This window comes from Doryrhamphus excisus, chromosome 3 (genome assembly GCF_030265055.1).
Source record: "Doryrhamphus excisus isolate RoL2022-K1 chromosome 3, RoL_Dexc_1.0, whole genome shotgun sequence".
Lineage (NCBI taxonomy): Eukaryota > Metazoa > Chordata > Actinopteri > Syngnathiformes > Syngnathidae > Doryrhamphus > Doryrhamphus excisus.
In genome coordinates this window covers 29,700,243-29,727,144 of record NC_080468.1, presented here as the reverse complement: position 1 = coordinate 29,727,144, position 26,902 = coordinate 29,700,243, and the positions used below count along the sequence as shown (strand labels likewise).

The 26,902-nt window shown below is 45.6% G+C and overlaps 1 protein-coding gene across 4 annotated transcripts in view; it reads right to left on the bottom strand.

The window, feature by feature from the left end:
- LOC131124882 (thyroid hormone receptor alpha-B) overlaps positions 1 to 26,902 on the bottom strand; it is a 104,907-nt gene that overhangs the window by 24,879 nt on the left and 53,126 nt on the right. For all 4 annotated transcript variants that reach the window (XM_058065825.1, XM_058065827.1, XM_058065826.1 and 1 more), the window contains one exon: positions 795 to 1,131. In XM_058065825.1, the coding sequence (XP_057921808.1) occupies positions 795 to 850 (56 nt within the window). In that variant the 5' untranslated portion in view covers positions 851 to 1,131. The remainder of the gene's footprint in view (positions 1 to 794; positions 1,132 to 26,902) is intronic.

The following is a 26,902-nucleotide window of genomic DNA, read 5'->3' as shown; positions in this document are numbered from 1 at the left end:
TATTAATATTATATTACTATATAGTATTATATTATATAATAATATATGATATGATATTATAATAGTATTTCTCACAGTCTTTATCTAAATACCTGCACTTGCAGCATTCTTTGGCTCTGTTTCGGGTAATTAAGGTGAAAACACTCCCAGAAGAAATAACTCATGGCAAAACAGGAAGGTGGTCACGAAGAAGAAGGTGCCACATCGTGTCTTTGGCAACAATCACTTCTTCAGCGAAGGTCAAAGTGCACCTTTTTTGGAATTTTGCCCATCATCCACGATCCTTATCTAAGACATGAAGACACGTCTTTTGTTCCAGAAAGTCAACACAACACAAAATGTGTTTCTATTACAAATATCCAGGATTTGGATGATATTATTATACAAACATCTTTACAGCTGCTTTGTTGTTTTTTTGTTCTTTGTTTTAGCAAGCAAACTCAAATGGAAGTATGGGCCGGGACGAGAAGAGACACATTGAACACCACTTAAGCTTCTCCTTTAAACTTCACCGCCATCTGAGGACTAATGGATAAAACGCGGGGCGGAGCGGTGAGCAAGGCCACCAACCAAAAGGCTACTATTGCGACATCCCTCGTTCTTATCGTTCTTATCGTTCTTATCGTTCTTATCTTCCGTGGGATCCCGCGGTAGATAAGATGGCTGGACATACGAACTCTTGACAAAACAGGAAGTTGTCTTTGTCAATAATCGGGTCAACGATGAAGGAAAAAGTAACCTTACATGTTCATTTATCACTGAAACAAGAGAAAGAAAGGTCAAACGCTTCTCACCGTTTCTCTTCTCCCTCTAATGGGTTAGGGTCTTGCTCCTTGGGCATGTGTTCCATTCACCTTAATTCCATCCAGCAGCCAATCACGAGAGACTGAGGCAAGCCCCGCCCTCGGATGCACGCTTGTCATTCGCCGCTCGGGAGGGGCCAGTCGCCGAAAGATGACAGGGTCCAGCCCCTGCCGTCTCAGGGCAGGGGGAGGGAAGGGCGACAGCGGAGGCGACCCCCGGAGGGAACGGACCCCTCGTGAGAGCAGCACTCAGACGGGGGCCCACGAGCTTCGGCTTGGGGAGGGTGGGCGCTGATGGTTGCTGATGGACGGGCAAGTGGTATCCAGTCTGGAAGACAACAGGACACAGTCAGTCCAAATGATGTATTTGCTTGATGTCGCAGTATCGCCACACAGAAAAGGGCTGTGTTGGAAACCGCATACTACTACTACTACTACCTACTACTCATACTAACTTTTTGAGTATGCAGTGTGTCTACACTGCCAGTATCCGGATGCATACTGCATTCACCAGAAATGTTGAGTATGTATCGTCAGCTTACTACTCATACCCAAATTACCCAGGATGCAACGCGACGTGACGACACCAGGATGAGATCAGTCCAAATGGTGATGTCAAGCAGGATATATTGCCAGTTGGTTCGCTTCTTGTTTACAAAGTAAAAGCATTGATTTATACTATGGTTTTTTGTATGAGAAAAGTAAGGGGGGCGGCACGGCGGTCTGGTGGTTAGTGCGCAGACCTCACAGCTAGGAGACCAGGGTTCGGTCCCCGCCCTCGGCCATCTCTGTGTGGAGTTTGCATGTTCTCCCCGTGCATGCGTGGGTTTTCTCCGGGTACTCCGGTTTCCTCCCACATTCCAAAAACATGCTAGGTTAATTGGCCACTCCAAATTGTCCATAGGTATGAATGCGAGTGTGAATGGTTGTTTGTCTATATGTGCCCTGTGATTGGCTGGCCACCAGTCCAGGGTGTACCCCGCCTCTCGCCCGAAGACAGCTGGGCTAGGCTCCAGCACCCCCCGCGACCCTCGTGAGGAAAAAGCGGTAGAAAATGAATGAATGAATGAAAAGTAAGGGGGTGTTTTATTTTGTGAAAATAAACGGAAGTGTGTTGCTCACTAGCTAGCTTCAATTTTGGCGAATTCGTCAGAACGAAATTGTAAATGGTTGGTATTTGGACAAATAAATGGCACACTCGGGATCTCAATAATATTTATGATTTTTTTATGTATTTAAAGAGTTTAGAGCTAAAGTGAAATCAGCTTCAACCTGTCAATTTCAGCTCGGGTAGGAGCACAATGCATTGTGGGTTATCATGTAGTACGCTGTAGTGTAAATGCTTTGCATATTGTCTGATGGATTGGGTATGCAGTATAGAGTGTGGATAGTATGGGCATGGAAGTATTTAGCAGTCAGTATGTGGTTTCGAACACAGCCAAGGAATCGGTTTTACTGCAGGCTACTGCTACTGCTACTGCTACTTGCCATATGGCATTCTGTAAGTTTTTAGTCCAATCAAGCGGAAAGTATCAGAAGTTTGCAACAGTTGTCCTTTAAGGGGTCCTGTCCTGCTAATTTCAGGGTTTTTTTTATATGACATGGGGTGCTGGAGCCTATCCCAGCTGTCTTTGTGCGAGAGCCGGGGTACACCCTGGACTGGTGGCCAGCCAATCACAGGGCACGTACAGACAAATAACCATTCTTCAGGTGAGCCAGCCAATCACATATAGACAAACAACCATTCTCACCCACATTCATACCTATGGACAATTTGGAGTCGCCAATTAAAAACCCATGCATGCAAGGGGAAAACATGCAAACTCCACACAGAGATGGGTGAGATTGAACCCAGACCTCCCAGCTGTCCAAACTGGGCGTTAATGTAACGCATATAGTGAATACATGCTAACCACTCGACCGCCGTTCAGCCCTATAGTAAACCCTCTATAGTAAACCCCATAAATATCAAGTTGTGTTCATGGTAAATCTTGGCCAAAACACGCCTACTCTGCTGTGATTGGTCAGCGGTCGTCGCCTCCAGGAACAATTGTAGCCTACCTTTATTAATTGTCCCATTCTAACAACACTGTTAAACATGGCAACAAAAACCAGCAAACAAAGTAAAAAGACAGAAAAAGATTAAATGTTTATTCTAATAACCCTCATTTATACAGTCAATTTTTATTTTCATAGAGCATAGGAAACTTGTTTAATACGTGAGTAACATTATTAGAGCATGAAGACTGGAAACACCCCAATAATCACCAATATAGTAGACATAGTAAGAGAAAATAAGAATGTAAATGACATGAGGAGAGCTGAGTGTGGGGCAGACAGAAAGTTACGTGGGCGGTTGTGTTTTCGCTTGGCGTGTGTGGCAACAGTCGCCCATGACACTGTACCGACTGTGAGATCATTCAAAGCTGCAATAAAAGCCTGTTGTTCTGGCCATCAAGTCTGGCGTTTGTATGTCTCAGCCAACATTGCAATAACATTACTGACACCTAGGCACCAGTGGAAAATACTACATATTGTAACGTCTTTGAATGACTCTTCTGAATGCTTTGTATTTTGCTTTAGTTAGCTATTTTTGCCCTTGAAACTCCTTCGTTTAGGCAAAAAATGCTTAAATAGGCATTTTTTAAACTAATCATAGACCGTAAACAACATTCATTTTTTAATTTATATTTTTTTGAAAAACCAAGATAGACTGAACTCACGAAAATCATAGCGTGAAGTGGCGAGTACTCTGTATTTCCCAGTTGCAACAGTCAAAAAAATGTGTGTGTGTGTATATAATTGCACTGAACTACAAGTCACATTTGCTGAAGAAAATTCCAGACCAAGTAGAGGCATTGAACCTGTAAAGGCAAGTTATTCAGCTCCACAATAGCACACACAAGACCAGGCTGAACAGGTGTCCGCGATGGTGACGTAACACATTAACGCTTCTTCAGCTACACCATAGCTTCAGGAACATACCTGGGAGGCTGAAAGGGCTAAATGAAGTCCAACAAGCAAGTTAGCGCCAAGCAAGTTCACCGAGCTCCCGATCTCATTCGGCATCCAATCCAGTTAATACTTCATCCATAATTCACTCATTGTGAAACCAATTAACCATGATAAACGAGGGATTACTGAGCTATGTGAAGCTGTTGGATTGCTTTTAGCCCAAAGTGTGAGGTTGCCAAAAAATTATATGTATATAGATATATAATATATAAAGACAAAGACAAAAATATAAAGACAAACAATATTTGCACAACCTGCTAAGATAACTTGTTATGTTTCAAGACAAAATATAATCGGTTATTTTAGGTTCCAATGGCAAAGAAAGAAAGGTCCAGAAAATATGCTGCAGAAAAACATTTTTTCCTGCCAACTGCACTGTTTGTCTCGCTTGATGAGGGGCATTTCCTCAAGCGGCGGCAGCCAAGGGATTCCTGAAGCTTAGGACGGGACGGGGCAGAGGTGAAAGGTGAAAGTGTTGTTGCTCCAACAGCGTTCTTCTTGGAATGCGAACGTCACGTCTGCGTTGCTAAGTACTTTGAAGATGAGCAGTTGACTGGTGTGTCTGTGTGTGTACGAGCGAGAGCCGGGGGTGGGGGGGTTTGATCCCTTCACCTCATCGGCCCTCCCTGTTGTCCAAAGAAGGCTTTATTCTTCCCTGCCGTTAATCCCGGCTTCAATGCCTCTCTAATTCACAACATCGGGATAGCAAGCATGAGAGTGTGTGCGCGTGATAATATTATTGCCATTACTGCTAATAGACAGATTATAAAGCGCTAACACGGGCAAGCAGCAACAAATCAACACCACAAAGGATCTCAGACAGTCCCCGCCGGGACCATCAACCCCGTCCTAGTGGACAAGGTCGTGATCATGACAGCTACAGTGAATGTTAGAGGGTTCCTAATCAAAGGGCCTCTCTGCTGCCACGAGTGCCGCTAGCCTCTGCAGCCCTTGTTTCTTTGCTCCTCACACAATTTACCACAAGGTAAATTGCGAGGACGGCAGAGAGAAGAGCTGAAGAGGCGGCACGGGCACAGCGGGATTTCCTTTCCGTCATGTTTTCAAGGAAATCTGCATTTGAATGGGATATATTTTTCACATATCCAAAGAATCTCAGCGCTAAGCCACGGCAGGTGGGCTCTTCCTGAAGCGTAGAACAAGACGTTCTATCTCCACCTCCAACATGCTCACACCAGATGTTAGCTTCGCCAGACGCTAATAAATTCTAACCAAACACTGAAAGAAGCAGGCATGTGAACTCAAACTGCAGGTAATCGTAGCAACCAGACAAAAAAACGATGCAGATACCAGTCTAAATGTGGTAGAATTACTAGAGGCGGGAGCAAGTCTCGAGTCAAGTCACAATTAAAGTACACATCCAAGTCAGGTCTCAAGTCAAGACAACACAGAGTCAGATCCGAAGTCATAGGCTTGAAATTTCCCTGACAAGACTTACAAGCCCTAAAGACTGTTTCTTGTCTCCCAAATAAAATGTCATATTAACAATATAACACCATTAAAAGGGACCTAACACAGGTAGGACATTGATAGATTGTTACTTCTGACTCTTCAACATGACCAAGTAACGTTCGGAAGGCATCGGACTTCAGCAATAGTTTGGCCAATAGTCCAGCTTCACCCATGTTCACAAAACAGTCCCATATTTGTCTCTTGCTGGTCAGGAATCTGAACCTGCAACCACTTCACTTCTGCCTGATGTTTGTCTCATTAGGCAAGTTCAAACCTGAACAAATATTTCCTGGAAGCCATTAGCGTTACCTTCGTGCTAACATGGTCAAATCTTCGACAGACAGCACAGTGGGGGGAGGGCAAGCCCACAAGCCTACAGCTTGTACCTGGGAACGCCCATATAAGGAAGTCGAGCTCAAACACGCTCCGTCCCGAGTCATTGATGTCTAAGTGGAGTTGCAAGTCTTTGATGATATTGTCAAGTCAAGTCCAAGGTCAACAAAATTGAGTCCAAGTGGTGTGACTCGAGTCGACAGCTCTGATAATTACCGCTGTCAACCACTAATTCTAGGGCCCTATAATTTCGGCGTTCGCGGAATCGTGGACGGAATCGCGGAATTGGACAATAAAAACGGAAATTATTTTGAATGCGGAATATCGCGGAAATGCTGTTTTCATGAGAAAGAGGAACATAAACCTGGGGAATCGTTCCCGGAGGTCGGTAATCAATGTGACACAATACCTGCCTACCGCCCTTTTTCAAACATGGCACTCCCCCCGTCTGCGAAGAAGTTGCGCAATACCACGCTAACGCCGAAATACAGAGCCGAGCTGTACCCAGGTGACTTCTATGTATCTGGTGACATGTTATTTTGTACTTTCTGTCAACACTCAGTTGACTGGAAGCGAAAAAACACATGTGATGACCACTTGTTATCCAAAAGTCATCTAAAAAAAAAAAGAAACGCATAGCGCTAACGCTAGCAGGCAGCCCCGACAGACATGCGTTACTGCCTCGTTCAAGTCAGGGGACTTAAGAAAAGACATCGTCGAGGATTTTGTGAGCATGTGTGCTGAGGCCGACATCCCCTTGGAGAAGTTGGGAAAAATACATCCTTTTCTCGTGAAGCACTGCAAACAGGGAGGAGCGCTGCCTGAAAATGCCAGCAGCCTCCGACAACTTCACCTCCCCCGAGTGTTTGAGCAACACATCTCCTCTGTGCTCCAGAAGATCCGGGGGAAAAATTGATTGGCTGCAATCTCCCGTCCCTCCAGGATCTGTACGCCTCCAGGACCCTGAGGCGTGCAGAAAGGATTGTGGCCGATCCCTCTCACCCCGGACACAGACTCTTCGAGACGCTCCCCTCTGGCAGGAGGCTGCGGTCCATCAGGACCAAAACCTCACGCCACAAGAACTGTTTCTTCCCGTCTGCTGTCAGCCTCATCAACAAGGCCTGGAACCCCACCTGACACTCTCCACACCCCACCTCTGCCTCATCCTGCCACTTTGACACTTTCATTGTATACGTTACATTAACGCTCAGTTTGGACTCTTAGGAAAAACAATCAGACTGCACTTCCGGAATAACAAACAAAAACAGACTGTGTACATATATTTATACTGTTATTCTGTATATTTTGTATTTTCATATTTTGTATTCTCATTCTTTTTTAATAGATGTGTATGCGCCTACTACACCAAAACAAATTCCTAGTATGTGTTTGATCATACCTGGCAATAAACCTTTTCTGATTCTGATTCTGAAAAATTCTCCGTTGTTGTGGATGAGACCACTGATGCTAGGGATTGCAGTGTGCTAAACATCGTTATTGGTAAGTTAATGTTAATTTATCAGCCTAATATACAACGTAATGGTAGTCACCATCTGTGTGTGCGTGTGTGTGTGCGCGCACGTGCGTGCATGTGCGTAGCTAGATAGCAAGATAGACAGATAGATGTACTTTATTGATCCCAAACTGGGAAATTCCGTGTGTCTGTGAGTAGAGCTAACATGTTTGTTTTCTTCTTTCATCACAGGAGTTGAAAAGCAGTATTTTCTGGTGGATGTAGTTTTCATGGACAGATGCAACTTTTCCACTGTTTCACAAGCCATTGTAGCCTCCCTCCACAGCAACAACCTCCATCTGAATGATGTCTGGGCAGTAGTTACAGACAACGCTGCCCACTGTATAAAAGCATACAGGGAGGTCCTGCAAGGACTGATGCCCAGCAGTGTACAACTTAAATTTCATAAATCAGGAACATCCTGCTGCATTTTGCCTTGTTTTGATGCACTTTATGTACTGTGGAAAAGATTGTTTTAATATGTTCTATGTTAAAAAATTGACTGTGTTTTGTATAAAGTCAAGTATATTTTCGCTTGAAGAGAAAAGGCTTGTTGAGCACTTTATTATTTTTTAATATGTCATTTGTTTTCACTTCAAACATTTTTTATTTGAAGTACCTAGTGCAATGTCGTGTTACATGATGCAGTAGTAAAGTATTGAGGAAAAGTGCAATATTGTGTCGCCTCAATGAATGTAAGTTCATTTCTAATTAATTAGTGTGCATTTTATTCATAAACATTATTAAAACACACTCTTTTGTGGTAAAATGAGTAAAAGGTAAAACAAAAATGGAATTCCAAAAAATTAAAACGGAAAAAAACGGAATTTGGGAAAAAATAAAACGGAATTTATAGGGCCCTATAATTCCGTAGTCTACCGCTGACGGTACCACGCTTGATGTCGGTTTTTCCACCCGCACAGATGACGGTGGGCATCCATCCGTCCATTTCCTATGCCCCTTTATTAGGGTTCATTAGGGTTGCGGGGGTGTGCTGGAGCCTATCCCAGATGACTTCAGGCGAGAGGCCCACTCAGCCTCTACAGGTCGGTGAGGGTGATATTGTGCAAGGAGCGTCTGGCACGAAACTCCACTTTTCTCCATGAATAAATGGCAAGTAGGAATGATATTCCAGGTTGCGGAAAACAGAGTTTGTCTTTGTCACAGTGTGACCTTGCGACAAGGTGAGGAGGTAGAAAGCGAGGCACTAACGAGAAAAGTGAGAAAGGTTTGAACTTGTGAAGGAGAAAGAAGGCAAACAAAACACTTTCTGGAGGGCAGACAAACTAATCAATTGCAGCAATGATTTCCTGGATGAAGCAGACTTAAGGCACACATTGAAACCTACTCCATACATCCAATATCTATTCCTGGCTTTGGTAAAACTACGTCGGTCACATCTGCTTGCAATAATACAACAATATTTAGCTCATATGCAGACGATCATGTGACAGGCTAATTATGAATTGACCAAAACAAAACAAAAGCGCTTCAGTTTGATCCAAAAAATAATATGGAAACTGCCCGAGGCCAGAATGTTAAAATGCCTCCTGCGATGCATGGCAACACAACATACAAACATTGCAACTAAATGTCCAAACATGGCAGCGAGGCATAAAAACAGGTTCCACTGCACTAGAAAATAGAAGTGATGGAACGAGCAAACTAAAACTCCAGGAGAGGGCGGGGGAATCGCACCCAAGTCCAGCACAGCAAGAGTAATTCAATCGTAAAGGACTCACATGGCTCACACACGTGCCCCCCCCCCCGCCCCGTCCCCCCCACGTGTTAATTGGGCCTACAAGAAGTAGCATTCTCCCTCAAGCAAGCGTTTAATTGCCAACGTTTAATTGCCATCACACATTCCTCAAATACTTCAAAGACAACACAGCTAGCGAGCTCATGCTAATTCTGCTAATCTCTTTAGCATCTTCAGTCGACTGGTATGCTCATGGACGTGTTGTCAACCTGTTGCTGCTATGTGACGCTTGTTGTGTTGTTCCTTCATGCCGATTCCCATGTATTGACAAGGTCATTGCCAGTTCCAGTTCCAGTTCCGAATCTGCACTGGATACGTGATGCCGCCCGGCCACACCCAGACTCTGCCTCCCGTTTGCTAAGATCCTCCGATGCAGTCACATTGATGACAAGCAGACACGGCTGCTTCATGCTCACACTTCTTAAAATTCACACGCAGGCCGCAAGCAGGACGTCAGCGCTCCCCAGTGGACCCCCACCCCCGAGGGCGAGCCCAGCAATTAGTGGCGGAGTAATTGAGACCAGTTGTTGATGAGGGTGCGCGAACCGTGATCAAGAGGGGTCTGCATGGGGGTCATAGGCAAAAAAATCACGTTTCACGTCTAAGCGGGCTAATGACCGTCAGCGGGTTTTTAATAGGTCACTGCCTGCCTGTAAGTGTCACCCTGTCAACCGCTTGGTGGGGAGGGGGGAGTGTGGGAGTCCTCATCAATCAGAGGTGCTGGAGCTGAATCCAAAGTGATAAGTACAACAGTCACTTTTACAGCAAATGTTGATCCAAAACCGGACAAGAGTGTCACCGTCACGGCTCCGGTTTGGAGGGGAGGAGCGAGCCGCATGTCAAAAATGTTTGTCGCTGACCCCCATGTACCCCCATGGAAAGCTGTAAAATGTGACAGACGCTCCCTGGCACACTGTCCCATGGGACTTGAAAGGACAATCCAATGACATCACACAGTACCATCACACTCCTAGTGCCCAGGTCTGTAAAGGTATGCTTGGAGGGGTGTGGCCCAACCTTGTGACTTCTGACCTCACAAATGGACAAAATGTCAGACACAGACACACTCCAGAATCTTCAAGAATGTCGTCCCAGAAGAGAACTTCCTGTAGGTGTCCCAGTACTTTTGTAACATCGCGTCTGCATGAGGTAACCTCGTCCTAAGTGTGTGTACCGTCACGTTCTGCTAGCATGTACAACATGTGTGCGTGTATACCGTCAGGCTGGCAGCAGTCAAGGACACTAAGGTCAAGCCAGGTAGGAGATTCTCTTGGGTGTAAAAGAGAGAGATCACGTGGCGGCAGACATGTTTATTTCCACCTGGCTCTTCCTCTCCAGAGTCGTTTGTCTTGGTGTCACTTTCAGAAATTACAGCAACAATTGGGCTCATGAATAAAAATCCCAGAGGCGTCTCTTTGCCTTTTTTCACAGCTGGACCACGTCCCAAAGAGGCGAGCGGAACAAAAGGCAGAGTGTGAAGTCCTGGAAGCGTCCTGGTGCACATTCATCATCCGTGACGGCAACATCATTGAAAAGTCATCACTTGTACGGCAAAGAGGCTCGCTAGGTGCTTTACTCCTTGACTTTGGCTGGCACTAATCCTAACACGCTAACCCTAACACTGAATTTTGTGTCATGCTGTAATCTCAAATGATGCAAATGAGATTATGGCATCATCTAGCCGCCCAGCCTGCAACCCAGCACCGCAGATAGATCACAGCCCTGTAGGAAACACTGACTCAAGTGTAGCTAAGACTGGCTGATCCAGGAAAATGGCACAGTATGGATTGAGTAAATGGAAAAGTGTAGATGGAAGCTGGCTCTCCCACTTTCCACTCTCATCCATCCTCTCGCTGTCAAGGACGAGCCAAGGTGCTGCCAAGAATGTGGCTACGTCGGAGAAACAAATCCGGGCCTCACTTTCCTCCCTTGAAGGTGAGCCGGCGAATCCTGCACGGCTGGGGGATCGATCCGCGCGCGCACACCACTGCGGTTTTCCCCACATTTGCAGCTGTTTGCCTCGTCTTGTGCCTTTCAACCTTCCTTCAGGGTGAAATTATTGTCCCTGTGCGTTCTCAAGAATGTTTTCTCGTTGCTGCCTGATTAGCATGTCCTTTAAATTAGCTTCCTCTATAACTCTTGTGTGTGGGCTTCACATGGCCTGACTGATATGTTACCAAACCAAATATCTTACCAAACTAATTTGATGTTCCAATAATCAGTGCTAACGGTATTCAAATCAGTAAAGCAAGGGTGCCCAAATTTATGCACCTGCCTACTTTTGTTGAAATAATGATTGCACGCTTTCTGTAAATCTTATAACCTTCATTTCCCTTCTCATCTATCAGTGTGGGTTTGCTATAAATAATAAATCAATTACCCAGAACCATTTAGAAAGGAGCACTAGCAATTATCAGGGGTGCCCAAAATTTTTCATACCACTGTATATACAGATTGAATGACTATAGATCTATTTTTTATCTCAAGTACTGCCTGGGGTACTTTCAATACCCCCCTGTAGTACGAGTAGCCCCGTTTGAGAACCAGTGGTGTAAAAATCACGGCTAGATCCATCTAAGACGACAAGATGAAGAAATAAAAGAACTAATCTTAGTTAGCCAACATGCTAACATCACCACCAAGCTGATTGGTGTATGTTTAAGTGAGTTACAGTTTACACAGGGGGTGGGAAGGTCCAGGCGGGGGCGACAGCTAAAATAAACACAAACCAACCTGGCAATGGACGTGTGCTACGGGAGCATAAATAATATTCATGTTTAAATTACCAATGGGAAAACAGCAACAAAAAAAGAAAAACCAAGTCAGTGTTCAAATTTGGGGAACGGGGGGGGGCGGCGGGGGGGCAGCTCCATAATATACTGTAAAGCTGTCGTCCGCAAGGCGTCTGTTTTCTTGACTGAGGCTGCTCTATTTAGCTCGCAGGCCTTCTATTAGCTGTTGTGGCCTCAGCCGAGACAGCCAAAACTGTCAACGTGTGGTCGTGGGGGGTGTGGCCTCAACCATGGCGAATACTGGAGCTCTACACACGCCACACAACAGTACGGTAAATAGGCTGTGACTAAGGACAGGCTGACATAGTCACACACACTCATACATAGAGTATATACAAAGGTATAGGACAAATACATATACCAACACAGCAGACAATGTAACAAAACGGAATATGATCATGTGTCACGTCCATGTTTTAGGTCAAACGTCACGAAAGCAAAGTATTTCAATGTCGAAAATGAAAATGCAAAGCAACGACACACACACACACACACACAAACACACACGTCACCTCTGTGTACCCCCTCAAGTGTTTCCATTCATCACCACATCTCAGCCACCTCTGTAATGAGCAATAAAACAGACCGCAAACACGCACACACACACCAGCATGGTCACCTCCTTGCCCCCCGACACACCCACATACCCACCCAAGGGTATGATAAAGCCCAGCGAGGCCCCCAGGCGCCCCTCAGTCACAAAGGGGCGCCCCCCCCTCCTAAAAATCCCTCACACCGTAATCTCCATCTTTCCCTGAGCGGATCCAGAAGAATCTATGAAAGATGAGAAGGTGGCGAGGAAGAAGGAGAGCTTGGCATTTTTTTTTTTGAGAGCGGGGGTGTGCACAAAAGGCCGGAGTCGACGGACTGGAAGGTGATTTTCTTGGCAGAGACTCAGGCTGGGGCACCCGTGAGCCAGGGGCCCCGATTCCCCCCGGATCTTCCCGAGCTTGTGTGTGGTCCTGGTTCTGATTAGTCTTCACCAAACATGCACACGCTCAGTGTGCACGTGCACTATGCATGCGTGTCCAGACCGGCTAGGTTACTGAGCGGTGTCAGAGCACATCAAGAAGTTATTCAGAGGAAACTAAAGATGATGTTTTTATTGTGGATTCGTCTTGCGCAACGTTGCACACGTGACTCAATCCTCGCAGATGTGCTTCCACATCATGCAACAGCCCATCTTCTACGTGGCGTGGATACGCTGAACCTGAGCTGACTCCAGTGCAAAGTGACAGATGCTTGTTTGTGCTTGCTGAAGGGAAGGTTCAGGGTGAAGGTATAGCGTGAAAGTTCAGGGTGAAGTTTCAGGATGAAGGTCCAAGCTAAAGTCTCAGGTTGAATGTTTGGGGTGAAGGTTCAGGGTGAAGATGTAGGCTAAAGTCTCAGGTTGAAGGTTTGGGGTGAAAGTTCAGGATGAAAATGTAGGCTAAAGTCTCAGGTGGAATTTTGGGGTAAAGGTCCAGGGTGACGGTTCAGGGTGAAGGTTCAGCGTGAAAGTTCAGGGTGAAGTTACAGGATGAAGGTCCAGGCTAAAGTCTCAGGTTGAATGTTTGGGGCGAAGGATCAGGGTGAAGGTCCAGAATAAAGTCTCAGGTTGAATGTTTAGGGTGAAGGTTCAGGTTGAAGGTCCAGGCTAAAGTCTCAGGTTGAATGTTTGGGGTGAAGGTTCAGGGTGAAGGTCCAGGCTAAAGTCTCAGGTTAAATGTTTGGGGTGAAGCTTCAGGATGAGGATGCAGGCTAAAGTCTCAGGTTGAATGTTTAAGGTGAAGGTTCAGGGTGAAGGTCCAGGCTAAAGTCTCAGGTTGAATATTTAAGGTGAAGGTTCAGGGTGAAGGTCCAGGCTAAAGTCTGAGGTTGAATGTTTGGGGTGCAGGTTCCAGGTGAAGGTCCAGGCTAAAGTCTCTAGTTGAATGTTTGGGGTGAAGGTTCAGGATGAAGATGCAGGCTAAAGTCTGAGGTTGAATGTTTGGGGTGAAGGTTCAGGCTAAAGTTTCAGGGTGAATGTTTAGGGTGAAGGGTGAAGGTCCAGGTGAAAGTCTCAGGTTGAATGTTTAGGGTGAAGGTTCAGGTTGAAGGTCCAGGCTAAAGTCTCAGGTTGAATGTTTGGGGTGAAGGTTCAGGCTAAAGTCTCAGGTTAAATGTTTGGGGTGAAGGTTCAGGATGAGGATGCAGGCTAAAGTCTCAGGTTGAATGTTTAAGGTGAAGGTTCAAGGTGAAGGTCCAGGCTAAAGTCTCAGGTTGAATATTTAAGGTGAAGGTTCAGGGTGAAGGTCCAGGCTAAAGTCTGAGGTTGAATGTTTGGGGTGCAGGTTCCAGGTGAAGGTCCAGGCTAAAGTCTCTAGTTGAATGTTTGGGGTGAAGGTTCAGGATGAAGATGCAGGCTAAAGTCTGAGGTTGAATGTTTGGGGTGAAGGTTCAGGCTAAAGTTTCAGGGTGAATGTTTAGGGTGAAGGGTGAAGGTCCAGGTTAAAGTCTCAGGTTGAATGTTTAGGGTGAAGGTTCAGGTTGAAGGTCCAGGCTAAAGTCTCAGGTTGAATGTTTGGGGTGAAGGTTCAGGCTAAAGTCTCAGGTTAAATGTTTGGGGTGAAGGTTCAGGATGAGGATGCAGGCTAAAGTCTCAGGTTGAATGTTTAAGGTGAAGGTTCAAGGTGAAGGTCCAGGCTAAAGTCTGAGGTTGAATGTTTGGGGTGCAGGTTCCAGGTGAAGGTCCAGGCTAAAGTCTGAGGTTGAATGTTTGCGGTGCAGGTTCCAGGTGAAGGTCCAGGCTAAAGTCTGAGGTTGAATGTTTGGGGTGCAGGTTCCAGGTGAAGGTCCAGGCTAAAGTCTCAAGTTGAATGTTTGGGGTGAAAGTTCAGGCTAAAGTCTCAGGGTGAATGTTTAGGGTGAAGGGGGAAGGTCCAGGTTAAAGTCTCAGGTTGAATGTTTGGGGTGAAGGTTCAGGATGAAGATATAGCCTCAAGACTCAGGTTGAATGTTTGGGGTGAAGGCTCAGGATGAAGATGCAGGCTAAAGTCTCAGGTTGAATGTTTGGGGTGAAGGTCCAGGCTAAAGTCTCAGGTTGAATGTTTAGGGTGAAGGTTCAGGGTGAAGGGTGAAGGGTGAGGGTATTGGCTAAAGTCTCAGGTTGAATGTTTGGGGTGAAGGTTCAGGATGAAGGTCCAGACTAAAGTTTCAGGTTGAATGTTTGGGGTGAAGGTTCAGTAGGAAGGTCCAGGCTAAAGTCTCAGGTTGAATGTTTGGGGTGAAGGTTCAGGATGCAGGTCCAGGCTAAAGTCTCAGGTTGAATGTTTGGGGTGAAGGTTCAGGATGCAGGTCCAGGCTAAAGTCTCAGGTTGAATGTTTGGGGTGAAGGTTAGGATGAAGGTCCAGGCTGAAGTCTCAGGTTGAATGTTTGGGGTGAAGGTTCAGGATGAAGATGCAGGCTAAAGTCTCAGGTTGAATGTTTGGGGTGAAGGGTCAGGATGAAGATGCAGGCTAAAGTCTGAGGTTGAATGTTTGGGGTGAAGGTTCAGGATGAAGGTCCAGGCTAAAGTCTCAGGTTGAATGTTTGAGGTGAAGGTCCGGGCTAAAGTCTCAGGTTGAATGTTTAGGGTGAAGGTTCAGGGTGAAGGGTAAAGGTCCAGGCTAAAGTCTCAGGTTGAATGTTTGGGGTGACGGTTCAGGATGAAGGTCCAGGCTAAAGTTTCAGGTTGAATGTTTGGGGTGAAGGTTCAGTAGGAAGGTCCAGGCTAAAGTCTCAGGTTGAATGTTTGGGGTGAAGGTTAGGATGAAGGTCCAGGCTAAAGTCTCAGGTTGAATGTTTGGGGTGAAGGGTCAGGATGAAGATGCAGGCTAAAGTCTCAGGTTGAATGTTTGGGGTGAAGGTTCAGGATGAAGGTCCAGACTAAAGTCTCAGGTTGAATGTTTGAGGTGAAGGTCCGGGCTAAAGTCTCAGGTTGAATGTTTAGGGTGAAGGTTCAGGGTGAAGGGTGAAGGTCCAGGCTAAAGTCTCAGGTTGAATGTTTGGGGTGAAGGTTCAGGATGAAGGTCCAGGCCAAAGTCTCAGGTTGAATGTTTGGCGTGAAGGTCCAGGCTAAAGTCTCAGGTTGAATGTTTGGGGTGAAGGATCAGGATAAAGGTCCAGGCTAAAGGCTGGGGTCGAATGTTTGGGGTGAAGGTTCCAGGTGACGGTTCAGGCTAAAGTTTTAGGTTCAAAGTTTGGGCTGAAGTTTCAGATTGAATACTCAGGGTGAAGGTTCAAGGTCAAATCTGGGGTGCAGGTTCTATGGTTAAGTTTCAGGTTGAATGTTTGTGGTGAAGGTTCAGGGTGAAGATTCAAAGTGAAGGTTCAGGCTAATGTTGACTAAGCAGGCTTTTGCAGACTTCTCCACTAAGCGACACATTCATCCACCAAGCCTTTGTTGGCATAATAAGGCTGTGAATATGCCAACCGAGTGTTCATATATTATTATTATTATATATAAATATATATTATATATGATATATATTATATATTATATACTCTAAGCTCGCTTCCAAACCTTTCTGAGTTGTGCTCTTCAAAACACTGAGAAGGATCCAGAAAGCTACATGCACTGCACTGATTTAGATCTACAAAACAAAAGATATGATAAATAACAAACAGCTGATCAATAATTATTATAAAAACAGAAAATCTATTGGACAATTACCACCTTGAATGGTCGCCATCTTGGCACCATGGTAGGGACTACCAAATCTTTCCACTGGTTACAAGAAATCAACAATTCAATATGCCCTGCATAGTGGTTGCAACTGGTCATTAAAAAGGAGAGCGGAAGGAGAGGATAAATATTGCAATCATCATTTATAGCAACACACACGAGTGTGAGTCTTATTTATGTCTTACTTTCTCTTAATATATCTACTATATCGAGTAATAGGAGAGCAAAGGTGACTATCAAAGTTATTTCAGGACTTTAATAAAGTAAAAAAAAAACTGTATTCTAAAGGGAGGTCAGGTTTTCTATGCTCTAACTATGAATATGTTCAGTTCATAAATAAAGGAACTCGACTTCACGGAAATTCACTTATCACAGTCGGGTCTGGAGGCAATTAACTGCGATCCAGAAGGATTTACTGTACTCCGTTTGAGACCCAGCATGTGGTTCCAGCAGACGCACATGAAGCCTAAAAGGAAGAGCCTGTGCTGATCCTGCAGATCCATCCACCATGACTGAACATTCCTGCTTCCACCTTTCACAAGCTGCGCCTTGACAACACTCAGGAAACGAGAGCAGTCATGGAGGAGCTGAGCACGTGCGCACACATGCGTGCACGAGAAAAGGTCAGGTCGGGGTGGGGGTGGGGGTGGGGGTGGGAGGCTGTGTGTTTGCACCACTGTCGGCTCTTTAAGGCCACGCAATGTTGGGTTGCTGCAATGCACTCTTTCTCGTTGGTGCTAAATATTTACACACCACTTTGACCCCGTGCACCTCTCAGAAAGGGCGGCTGCATGTTACATGAGCAGTGTGCATTACAAGAACACGATGTACGTACTGTACAGTATGTACAACAGCATGGACTACACAGTCCGTTATTATTCATCTCTCTATCTGGGTACTCTAAAACTGTGGTTTTCCAGCGCCTGGGAGGCGTCACATCCCGACGTACGTGCTGGCTACGTGCAAAAACAGGCAAAATTGCAAGAGACACGCACATGGCCCGCAAAAATGTTCAAACCCGCACAGAGCACGTATGACCCACCTGCGACCCCTTTGACTACCCTACTTCCTCTACGTGGTCAACAAATTCCCCCGAATTACGGAGCCTGTGCGTTTGGTAACTCCTGCTTCAGACGATCTATGTAATTTGCACGCAGGCAGGAGATCGGGCAGACCTGGGTTCGATTTTCCGCTTCCCCTCTTGCATGTTCTACCTGTGCATGGGTTTTCTACGGGCATTCAACATTCCAATTGGCAACTCCAAATTGTCCCTCGGTATGAATGCGAATGATTGTCTATATGTGCCTGCCAAGCCGACCAGTCCATAGCTGGGATATGGAAACACTTTGATAGGCTCCAGCATACCCATGACCCTAGTGAGGACAAGCGGCATAGAAAATAGATGGCTGGATTAACTGAATGATAATAATTAGGCCCTAGTTGTTTTCATTGGGGTCCCCTGATTGGTTGTCTGATAACCAATCTGTCTGATCTGTCACCTTGAGAGAGAGAATGCTGCTTGACTGCACACGGAAAACTGCCTTTCAGCTCGTTAAGGACATGCCCCACGTTGCTAACATGCTCTACATGCAAAACCCACCCCACCACCACCTCCCACCCCCCGGGCGAGTCATGAACCATTTACAATCTTCTTCCATTATGCACACACCACTGTTGTCGCCACGACCATGTCATTCAGCAACTCGAGCCGAGCAAAGACAAAAGACGGCGTGATGCCTGACGCTTCATCAATGAACGCACCAACAGGCTTTTCACAGCGAGACATCGGACACGACTGTACTGCGGCGGCCGCCCTCGCATCATCTTGGCTGTTAAGGGCTATTATTCTCAAGCACTGTTGAGCCGCTGAGTTTCTATTGGTGCCACCTGGGTGCTGGTGCGCCATCAAAGAAGCATCGCTCCACAGCGTTGATGCAGGCGGGCTTCCAATGTCAATTGCATGTCAACTTTGAGTCGGCTGAGCGATGACGTTTGACGTGATGGCCGGCCGCCACCAAAAAGGACGCAAGTCATCCAGACCCAGCTAGTTTGCCGCCTTATCTCGGACCTTGTACTCACTTTATAGCAGGGGTCACTACCATGTCGCCTGGGGACACCAGGTCACCCCTAAGGACCCCATGAATTGCCACCCAGCCTCTTCTAATAATAGCTCAAATACCGCCACTCACCAGTGAGCTGCGTTTCATTATATGCCGTCATTAAAAAATCCCTTAAAAATGACTAAAATGTAAACATATTTGAAAATATGAAAACCATTGCAGCTTCTGATCATGTGAAAAAAGGGAAGTTGGGCAAGGGTCGGTGCGCTCAAACTAGTCCAACATACCGTGCTTCAGATGTGAACTAGAAACATGAACAGAAACACTTGGCCTTTGGCTCCCTGTTGGAAGATCAAGCATGAAACCACAAGGTGCGCCCCGCACCAAAAGGTGTCAAATAAAAGCAAATCTGCACTTTGTCGCACCAAAGGGTGTAGCACAGTCGGGAGCTTGAGAAGCAGCAGCACAGACTTCATCCAATCACAGGCGGCTGATACAATCGTCCAATCAGGATGCAGAGATAAACAAGCAAGATAGAAGCTAGCGGAGGAAGAGGAGGAGGAAGATAAGCAGGAGGAGGGAGGGTTTAGAGGAGACGAGGGCATATAGGGGGAATTCTATATGTGCTGTCGGTGCCTCAGAGAGACGATAAACATGAGCACTGTGTGTGTGTGTGTGTGTGTGTGTGTGTGTGTGTCCTCATGCTGCATTAGTGCACGTGAGCGCTGTGTTGACAGAACAGGAGCAAGACATTCTGTCATTCAGTACGTAAACACACACACACCTGCTAGCTCACAAGATGTGTGTATGTATGGGGAGGTGCGGGGGGGGGGGGGGGGGGGGGGGGGTCACATGGTCCAAGCAAAGACCAGAACATTCTCAGGATTAATGGAGTCTGGTGGAAGGAGTTATACTGGGACAAGCTTGTGGCGGGGCCTCACTGTGTCCTGGAAGAACATGGACTATGGGAGGCCGTTTAGGGCAAAACACATCAAACATCTGCACACACACTTACAATGTACTCGAACACACACTGATTTTTGGCACATGGAGTAGTCGTTTTCTTGTCTGTTCAAACCAGGGGTGTGAATCTCAGCAATAAGGACGATTCGATACACATCTCGATGCACTCCCAAACTACCCATACTTGAACCATACCACGCTTTAACCACACTTTTTGCAGGGACGGACAAATAGCTCCTGGACAATTTGAAAAGCAGCGGAAAATTCATTTGTTCTGACCTGATTTGCTTGGTTCTTCCCCGGTGTCCGACCAGGAAGTAGACGGGGAGGTGGCAGCAGACTTGTCCGTGTTGTGGCGTCCCCTTTTTAAGGGGGTCTGCATGTTTGTCTTGCGGCTTCTTAACGTGGCATTCTTTGCAAATGACGGACGTTTTTTCGAGCTTGCCGCCGTTCTTTGAGAATCCGTAGTGTTTCCGTAGTAGGGGGGTTAAATATAGAAACGTCCTCGCTGCTGCTTGCGACGAACGTCCATGCTGTTTTACTAGTAGTTGTATGTGCCTCACGGCTTCCGTATTCAATACAAAGGGCCAAATAATGATGGTGCATTCATGGCACCTGGGGAATAGCATATGGGGTGAAGTTGAACATTAATAAAATGGCGCTTCAATCGGATTTTACCGACACCCACAAACGCATCAAGATGAATGTAGATTTCACCCGTCAATTGCATCCATACCCGGTGAATGAGCCGATGCACTCGCACCGCGCGCATGCGCATCGATGTATCAATTACCATTGATTATTTTCCACACCCTTAGTTTAAACTTAGGTTATTCAGCGTGCGTGCGTGCGTGCGTGCGTGCGTGCGTGTGTGTGTATGTGGAAAAATGAACTTGGTGCGCCCGGAAGCTCAGTTCAGTGTAAACGGAAAACATCTGAAACTGAGTTGTGAGCATCAGAATAAAACACACTCACGCTAAAAATGCTAAAACTGAAAAAATGTTTTAAAAATGTGTTTGAAAAAAAAAATGTGTATAAAAATGTATAAAATTGAGAACATTATTTTGAAGCGGCAAAATTAGAAGTAGCTGTAGTGGTGTCTTCCTGTAAAGATATTGTTTTTTTGTTTTGCGTACATTTACAATCCTTAAGAACAAACCACCTCGCTTGCTTGCTAATTTTGAGTTTTATCATGTTTAGCTTGAGCGTATTTTATTCTGAAACCCACAACTCAGTTTCAGGTGTGTTCCGGTTACACTGAACTGAATAATCGAATTGTACGCTTACAATTTCATAGATTTTCAAAATCTATGAAGTAGTACATTTGGACGGCCACAAACAGCCTATGCACAACCTGTTTCCCAGCGCTCATAAACACACACAGTTGTTGCGGATGTTGTTCATACAGCAACGGTGATCCATCCATCCATCCATTTTCTATGCCGCATATCCTCACTAAGGTCGCGGGTATGCTGGAGCCTATCCCAGCTGTCTTTGCGCGAGAGGCGGTGTACACCCTGGACTGGTTGCCAGCCAATCACAGGGTAAGGCGTTAAAAGTGGTAACGATTATTTTTTTGTTACAGTAATCCCTGGCCACACATTTTGCAGCTTGACTCCCATCACAGTTTTTCAAAACCAAATGAATTCATCATGCGGTTTCATGCTTGAATACGGCCGTTATTGGTTAGAAATATGCTTATTTTGACATATTTAGAAGCATTTTCAAGCATAAAAATAGCTAAATGAACTCAAATACAAATAAAAGGCATTCAGAAGATGTATGGAGTATTCTATTTGTAGGATTCTACACTGGTCACTAGGTGTCAGTAATGTTACACTGATGAGACAATAGCAACCACAGAAGTACTGGAACAAGGGAGTCATATGTGAGTCTATATCCTGTCTTATTTTCGCTTATTATGTCTACTATATTGAGTAATAGGAGTGTAAAAGTGACTATAGGGATGTTATTTCATGTCTGGAATGCTCTAATAATGTCAAAAGGTGTATTGAGAAGGTGGTAAACAGGTTTGCTATGCTCTAAGAATGAAAGTACCTCATTTATGAAGGAAGACGATTTTAGGCGATTGTAAGTGATCTTCAAAGGCACACAGAATATTGTGTTCTATGGCGATATAAACACAGAGGCTACCAAAAGAAAGGCTGGACTCCCGTCTTTCATTGGAAAAAAAACGTTTGTTTCCACATTTTTCTATTATTTAGTAATCAGCAGTAGAACATAGGTAAGTTTCAGGAAAATATCAGTTCCCGACTAGAAAAAAAGAGAAATGCAGAGAAATACATTTCAAGCACAACTTTGACACAAATATTTTTGCTTTTGTAGATCAAAAATAACTTTTTTACAAATATAACACCATAAACAATTTTCACATTTTGAACTGGGCGCACGGTGACCGAGTGGTTAGCATGTAGGCCACACAGGAGATCGGGAAGATCTGGGTTTGGATCTCCGCTTGGGCATCTCTGTGTGGAGTTTGCCTGTTCTCACCCGACGTTCCAAAAACATTCACGTTCATTGGTTAATTGGTGAGTCTAATAGAAAGAGGTTGTTATTCGTCTATTTGTGCCCTGCACTTTTTGCCCAAAGAAAGTTGGCACATATAGAAAAAGGATGGATGGACATTTTGTACAGCCGTGTGATTTTTTCATTGACATGATCCCTGCCGAGCTCTTATCAAATGCATTTCTGCCACCTTGTGGCCGTTTTCATGGCTTAATTTTGCTAGTTAATTTTGAAGTGAAATGCATTAGTGTGGAGTTGCATCATCACCTCTTGCTGCTTCTCGCGGAAAAAATATAAAAGCCTTTGATATTGAAGGACATTATAATCAATATATTTTATGTCTACAATACTACCAAAAAAGAGGTGCGGCCTGAAAATGGGTCCCAGGATCCACCTTGGACACCCCCGCACTAGGATCTGTGTGGATGGTGTGTTAATAAAGACAAATAGGGTAGTGTGTGTTTTGATAAATGCAAACAGCTTGTTTGGAGTCAGCACAAAAAGCATGCACTCAATAAGAAGAACAAAGGAGGGGGGGCTAATTGTGAACATGGCAACACATCAGTAGGATCTACAAGTTGCTGCAAAGTAATCAATACTACATTTGTACCGCTGCTCCAAGTTATTGATGACGGGAAAACTAATGAAGCTTTTCTCAGCCTCCGGTCTCCAATGTCTCACCCACGAGCGTTTTTCTCGCTCATTCATCAGGCTACGCATGAGGATGGATGCCGAGAGGGCCAGGAGCTACCCAAGCTCCTTAAGAGGATTGCGGATGGAGAAGAGCCGTGTCAAATCTCAGCACCAGAAAGGAATGGAGATGCAAGAGGAGTAAAGAGGAACAAAGGCATCACAGCAGAGCCAGCTGGCTCATTAGGCAATAAAGGCAAAGGCTAAATGTGTCATAGCCTTTGGGGGGGTGTTGCCCCCGCCCCCCCCAAAATAGGGGGAGAAATAATTCACCTACAAGACAATTAAATAAAACTAGTTAAGAATTCCTCAACCCAACCAACAAGTCTGCATGTGTTTTGTGGACTTCGACGTTCGCCATTTTTCCTTGAAGAATCCTGTGGGGAAGGACTGCGGGGGTATAGGGTGCCAAACCAGCTAATTCAGGCGGAATTCGCTCCCTGTATGACGGGTGGCAGAGCAGAGGTTGGTCCGCATCGCCGGCAAGTGGTTGGACTTGTGAGGGTTGGACTTCGCCAGGGGCTGCCTTTTGTCACTGATTCTGTTGGTTACCGTTATGGACAGAATTCGTAATGCAGCCAAGGTGTTGAGGGGTTCCTGTCTGGTGGCTGGCTTTGCTGGTTTGGTCTTCAACTGTTGCCACCATCGGTTCGCTACCGAGTGTGAAGCGGCCAGGATAAGAATCGGCACCCCCAAGTCCATGGTTGGCATCCCGACCAAGTGCAGGAGTTTAAGGCCCTTGTGGTCTTCCTCCCGAGTGAGAGAACCGTCTGGCGCACCGTCTGCAGTAATGCAGTCGATCGTTTCCACCCTCACCTAGGGTCATGGGCTTTGGGTAGTGACCAAAAGGACAGGTTGGCGAGTACCGGCAGCCGAACTAATGAGTTTCCTCCGTAGGGGAGGCTTGGCTCTCCCTTAGAGATAAGGTGCAAAGTACTGTCATCCGGGAGAAACTCTGCTCTTCCGCACTGAGAAAGCCTCCCAGATGCCTCTTCTAGGGACGTGTTCAAGGCGCGTCCGATTGGTTGGAGGCCTCGAGGAAGCCCCAGGGAATGTTGGAGAGACTATTTATCTCAACTGACCTGGGAATGCCTCAAGAGCCGCCGGGAGGAGCTGGACAAAGTAGCGTAGTAGCGTAGCGTATGGAAGTTCATTCATTCATTCATTTTCTACCGCTTTTTCCCGCCTCCAGCACCCCCCACGACAGCTGGGATGGAAGTTATCTTACCAATTAAAGACTCAATGGTAACAACGACCGTCATTGGAAGCTTGGCATAATGCCACCAAATTGGGTAGACGCTGCATCACAGTCAGTCCAAATGGCGCCACGTGCATGTTTGACTTCCATGACGGTTGGGAAGGACAGATGGATGTGATGTGACGAATTGAACTTTAAGCTAAAGTGATCTAATAGCTGCTAAGACAGGAAGCATATGATCCCACACATCTGGCATGTGAATATGTAGGCCGTGACAGGATGTACTTTCACATTATTCTGCTATCAAGGCCCTCGGCGACCAGCGACGTCCGTGCAGCGCTTTAGTGCGCAGCCCTGCCAACGGATCGTAGCACCGTAACTCACTATCACAATGCTGCAGCCTTGTCAGTTGCAAAACAAGCTCGAAATAGATAACCTGGACGGCAGCCAGCTTGCCTTCATCTGTCTCTCATACACACACACACACACACACACACACACACACACACACACACACACACAGGAGACAATCTAGCCTCTGCACTGTTAGCTAGACGAGATGGGAGACGTTAAAGTCACACAGTACCCGAGGCGACTCACAGGAAGGACTCCAGCGTGTCCCCTCGGCGACCCCCCCCCCCTAATCACATCGCGTATGTGCTGTTTCATTAGACAGCTCATGAGTGGGGGGCCCGGGATTTATTTTTATTAAATGTCCCACAGGCGCTCTTTGGAGCAACCCGCTGTCTGCATTTCTTCATTTCAACTTGGGGGGGCGCCACGACAGCCAAACAGCAACAACCCAAAGGTGTAAATGTAAAAAGTTGGTGAAGGAATTCTTTTTCCATGCACACAACATGAAGTATGACTTGCTGGAAAAAAATGAAAATTAAAAAGGCACATGGAAACTCTGTTATGGCCATTTTGCCACAGTGTTGCAGAGCGGATCTCAAGCTAGACTGTACCGACGGAATCGTCCAAATACATCAGCATATCAATAGGATTCAGCTCAGGACTTGGACTAGGCCGCTCCAAAGCCTTCATTTGGTTTTCTTCAGCCATTCAGAGGTGGACTTGCTGGTGTGTTTTGGATCATTGTCCTGCTGCACAACCCAAGTTGCTTTCAGCTTGAGGTCACCAACAGATGGCCGGACATTCTCCTTCAGCAGAATTCATGCTTCCATTTATCACAGCCAGTCTTCCAGGTCCTGAAGCAGCAAAACAGCCCCAGACCATCACACTACCACCACCATATTTTACTCTTGCTATCCTGTCAATTCTTTACATTTGTTTGATGATCTGAAACATTGAACTGTGACAAACCAACCCAGTGTACAGAATTCAAATGCCCCTTTGCGATGGTCCTTGGCGGAGGTAACACAAACAGCTTTTAGGACTTGGAAGTAAAGACCCTGCACCGCAGAGGGGTCAACAACAACAAAAAAAGAAGCGAGTGGAAGCAGCTTTTTGAGCCATTAAACCAATTTCCTTTTAATCTGGACAGAGCGGGAAGTGGAAGGAACTGTGGCGCTCCGGGGAAAAATGGGCCTGCACACATGAACTGATCTGATTTGATTAAAATGGCTTTCTCCTTCCACAGCGCACTACACACACACACACATACACACACATATATATATATATAATATATATATATATCTACATATATATATATATATATATATATATATACACATATACACATACATATACATACATATATATACATATACACATACATATACATATATATATACATATACACATACATATACATATATATATACATATATATATATACATACATATACACATATATATATACATACATATACACATATATATATACATACTACATATACACATATATATACATACATATACACATATATATATATATATATATATATATATATATATATATATATATATATATATATATATATATATATATATATATACACATACATATACATGTGCAATAGCAAATGGTCTGACTATATGGCAGTAAATAAATGAAAACATGCCTTGCTGGGCCGCACTAATTGGATTTCTGCTGACCTGGTTTAGCTGTTTGTCAAAAACGCACACACACAAACACACAGTAGACATGTAATAATCGCTATTGTCATAGTTGTCATAATACCAAATGCAAGCCAAAATGCTTTTAAACCAAGTTTTTGTAATAGCAAAAAGAGGGCTCCTGGTTCATGTCCCACACACTCTCATAGTTTACTTGTTTTGGCATAACCAGAAGACACAAAGAAGTAGGCTAACCTCCTTGGCAGAGGTCATTCATTGTGCTGACCTCCCGCCCAGCAGGATTCCAGAACATCACCTGCTGCTTGTGAGGACCATAATGGCTTCTGTCATCCCATTGACCCTTTTTCCTCCCTCACTTTCCTGCGCATGATAACTGAGCACACTGCTGAGCGTGCATGTGAGCGTGCATGTGAGCGTGCATGTGAGCGTGCATGTGAGCGTGCATGTGAGCGTGCATGTGTGTGTGTTTAGCCGACAACCAAGCATAAAGCTTTGCTGTGAAAGGTGACACTCTTTTCTGCCACACAAAAGCTTCTTCCTTCCGTGTGAGGATGCTTTCATGCACAGCCAAAAAAAGCAGTGACCCCCGCCCCTTCCCCTTCTATTATGATGTGTCTAAGTGTGTCGAGAAAACCACACACGGGCGAGACGCGGCTCCTCGTTATTTCAGTTCCCCCTCATTCCAAACGCCCATTTCCTGTCGCCGGCGCGGTCTGATTGGCCGACGCTGGTACATACCCCCGACACACCCACTCCAAAATGCTCACTGAGGCTGCTGGCGCGAGCTACTGGCCCGTTTGGCCGGGCGATTACAGGCTTTGATGTCCGCTGTGCAACTGTCACAGAGCAGCGCTGCCGAGAGCAAGCGTCCGTGTCAAAACACGTCAGGCCGCACCTCCACACTGCAAAGACTGGTTGCAGAGATTTGACACCAAAATGGTGCCACGGTGACTCAAACAAAGTACACACAGACAACGTCTTCTCTACTTGACCCAATTAGAGCAGAAACCTGATGTAAATAAAGAAATATTCTGCTGTGGCTACGTCACAAA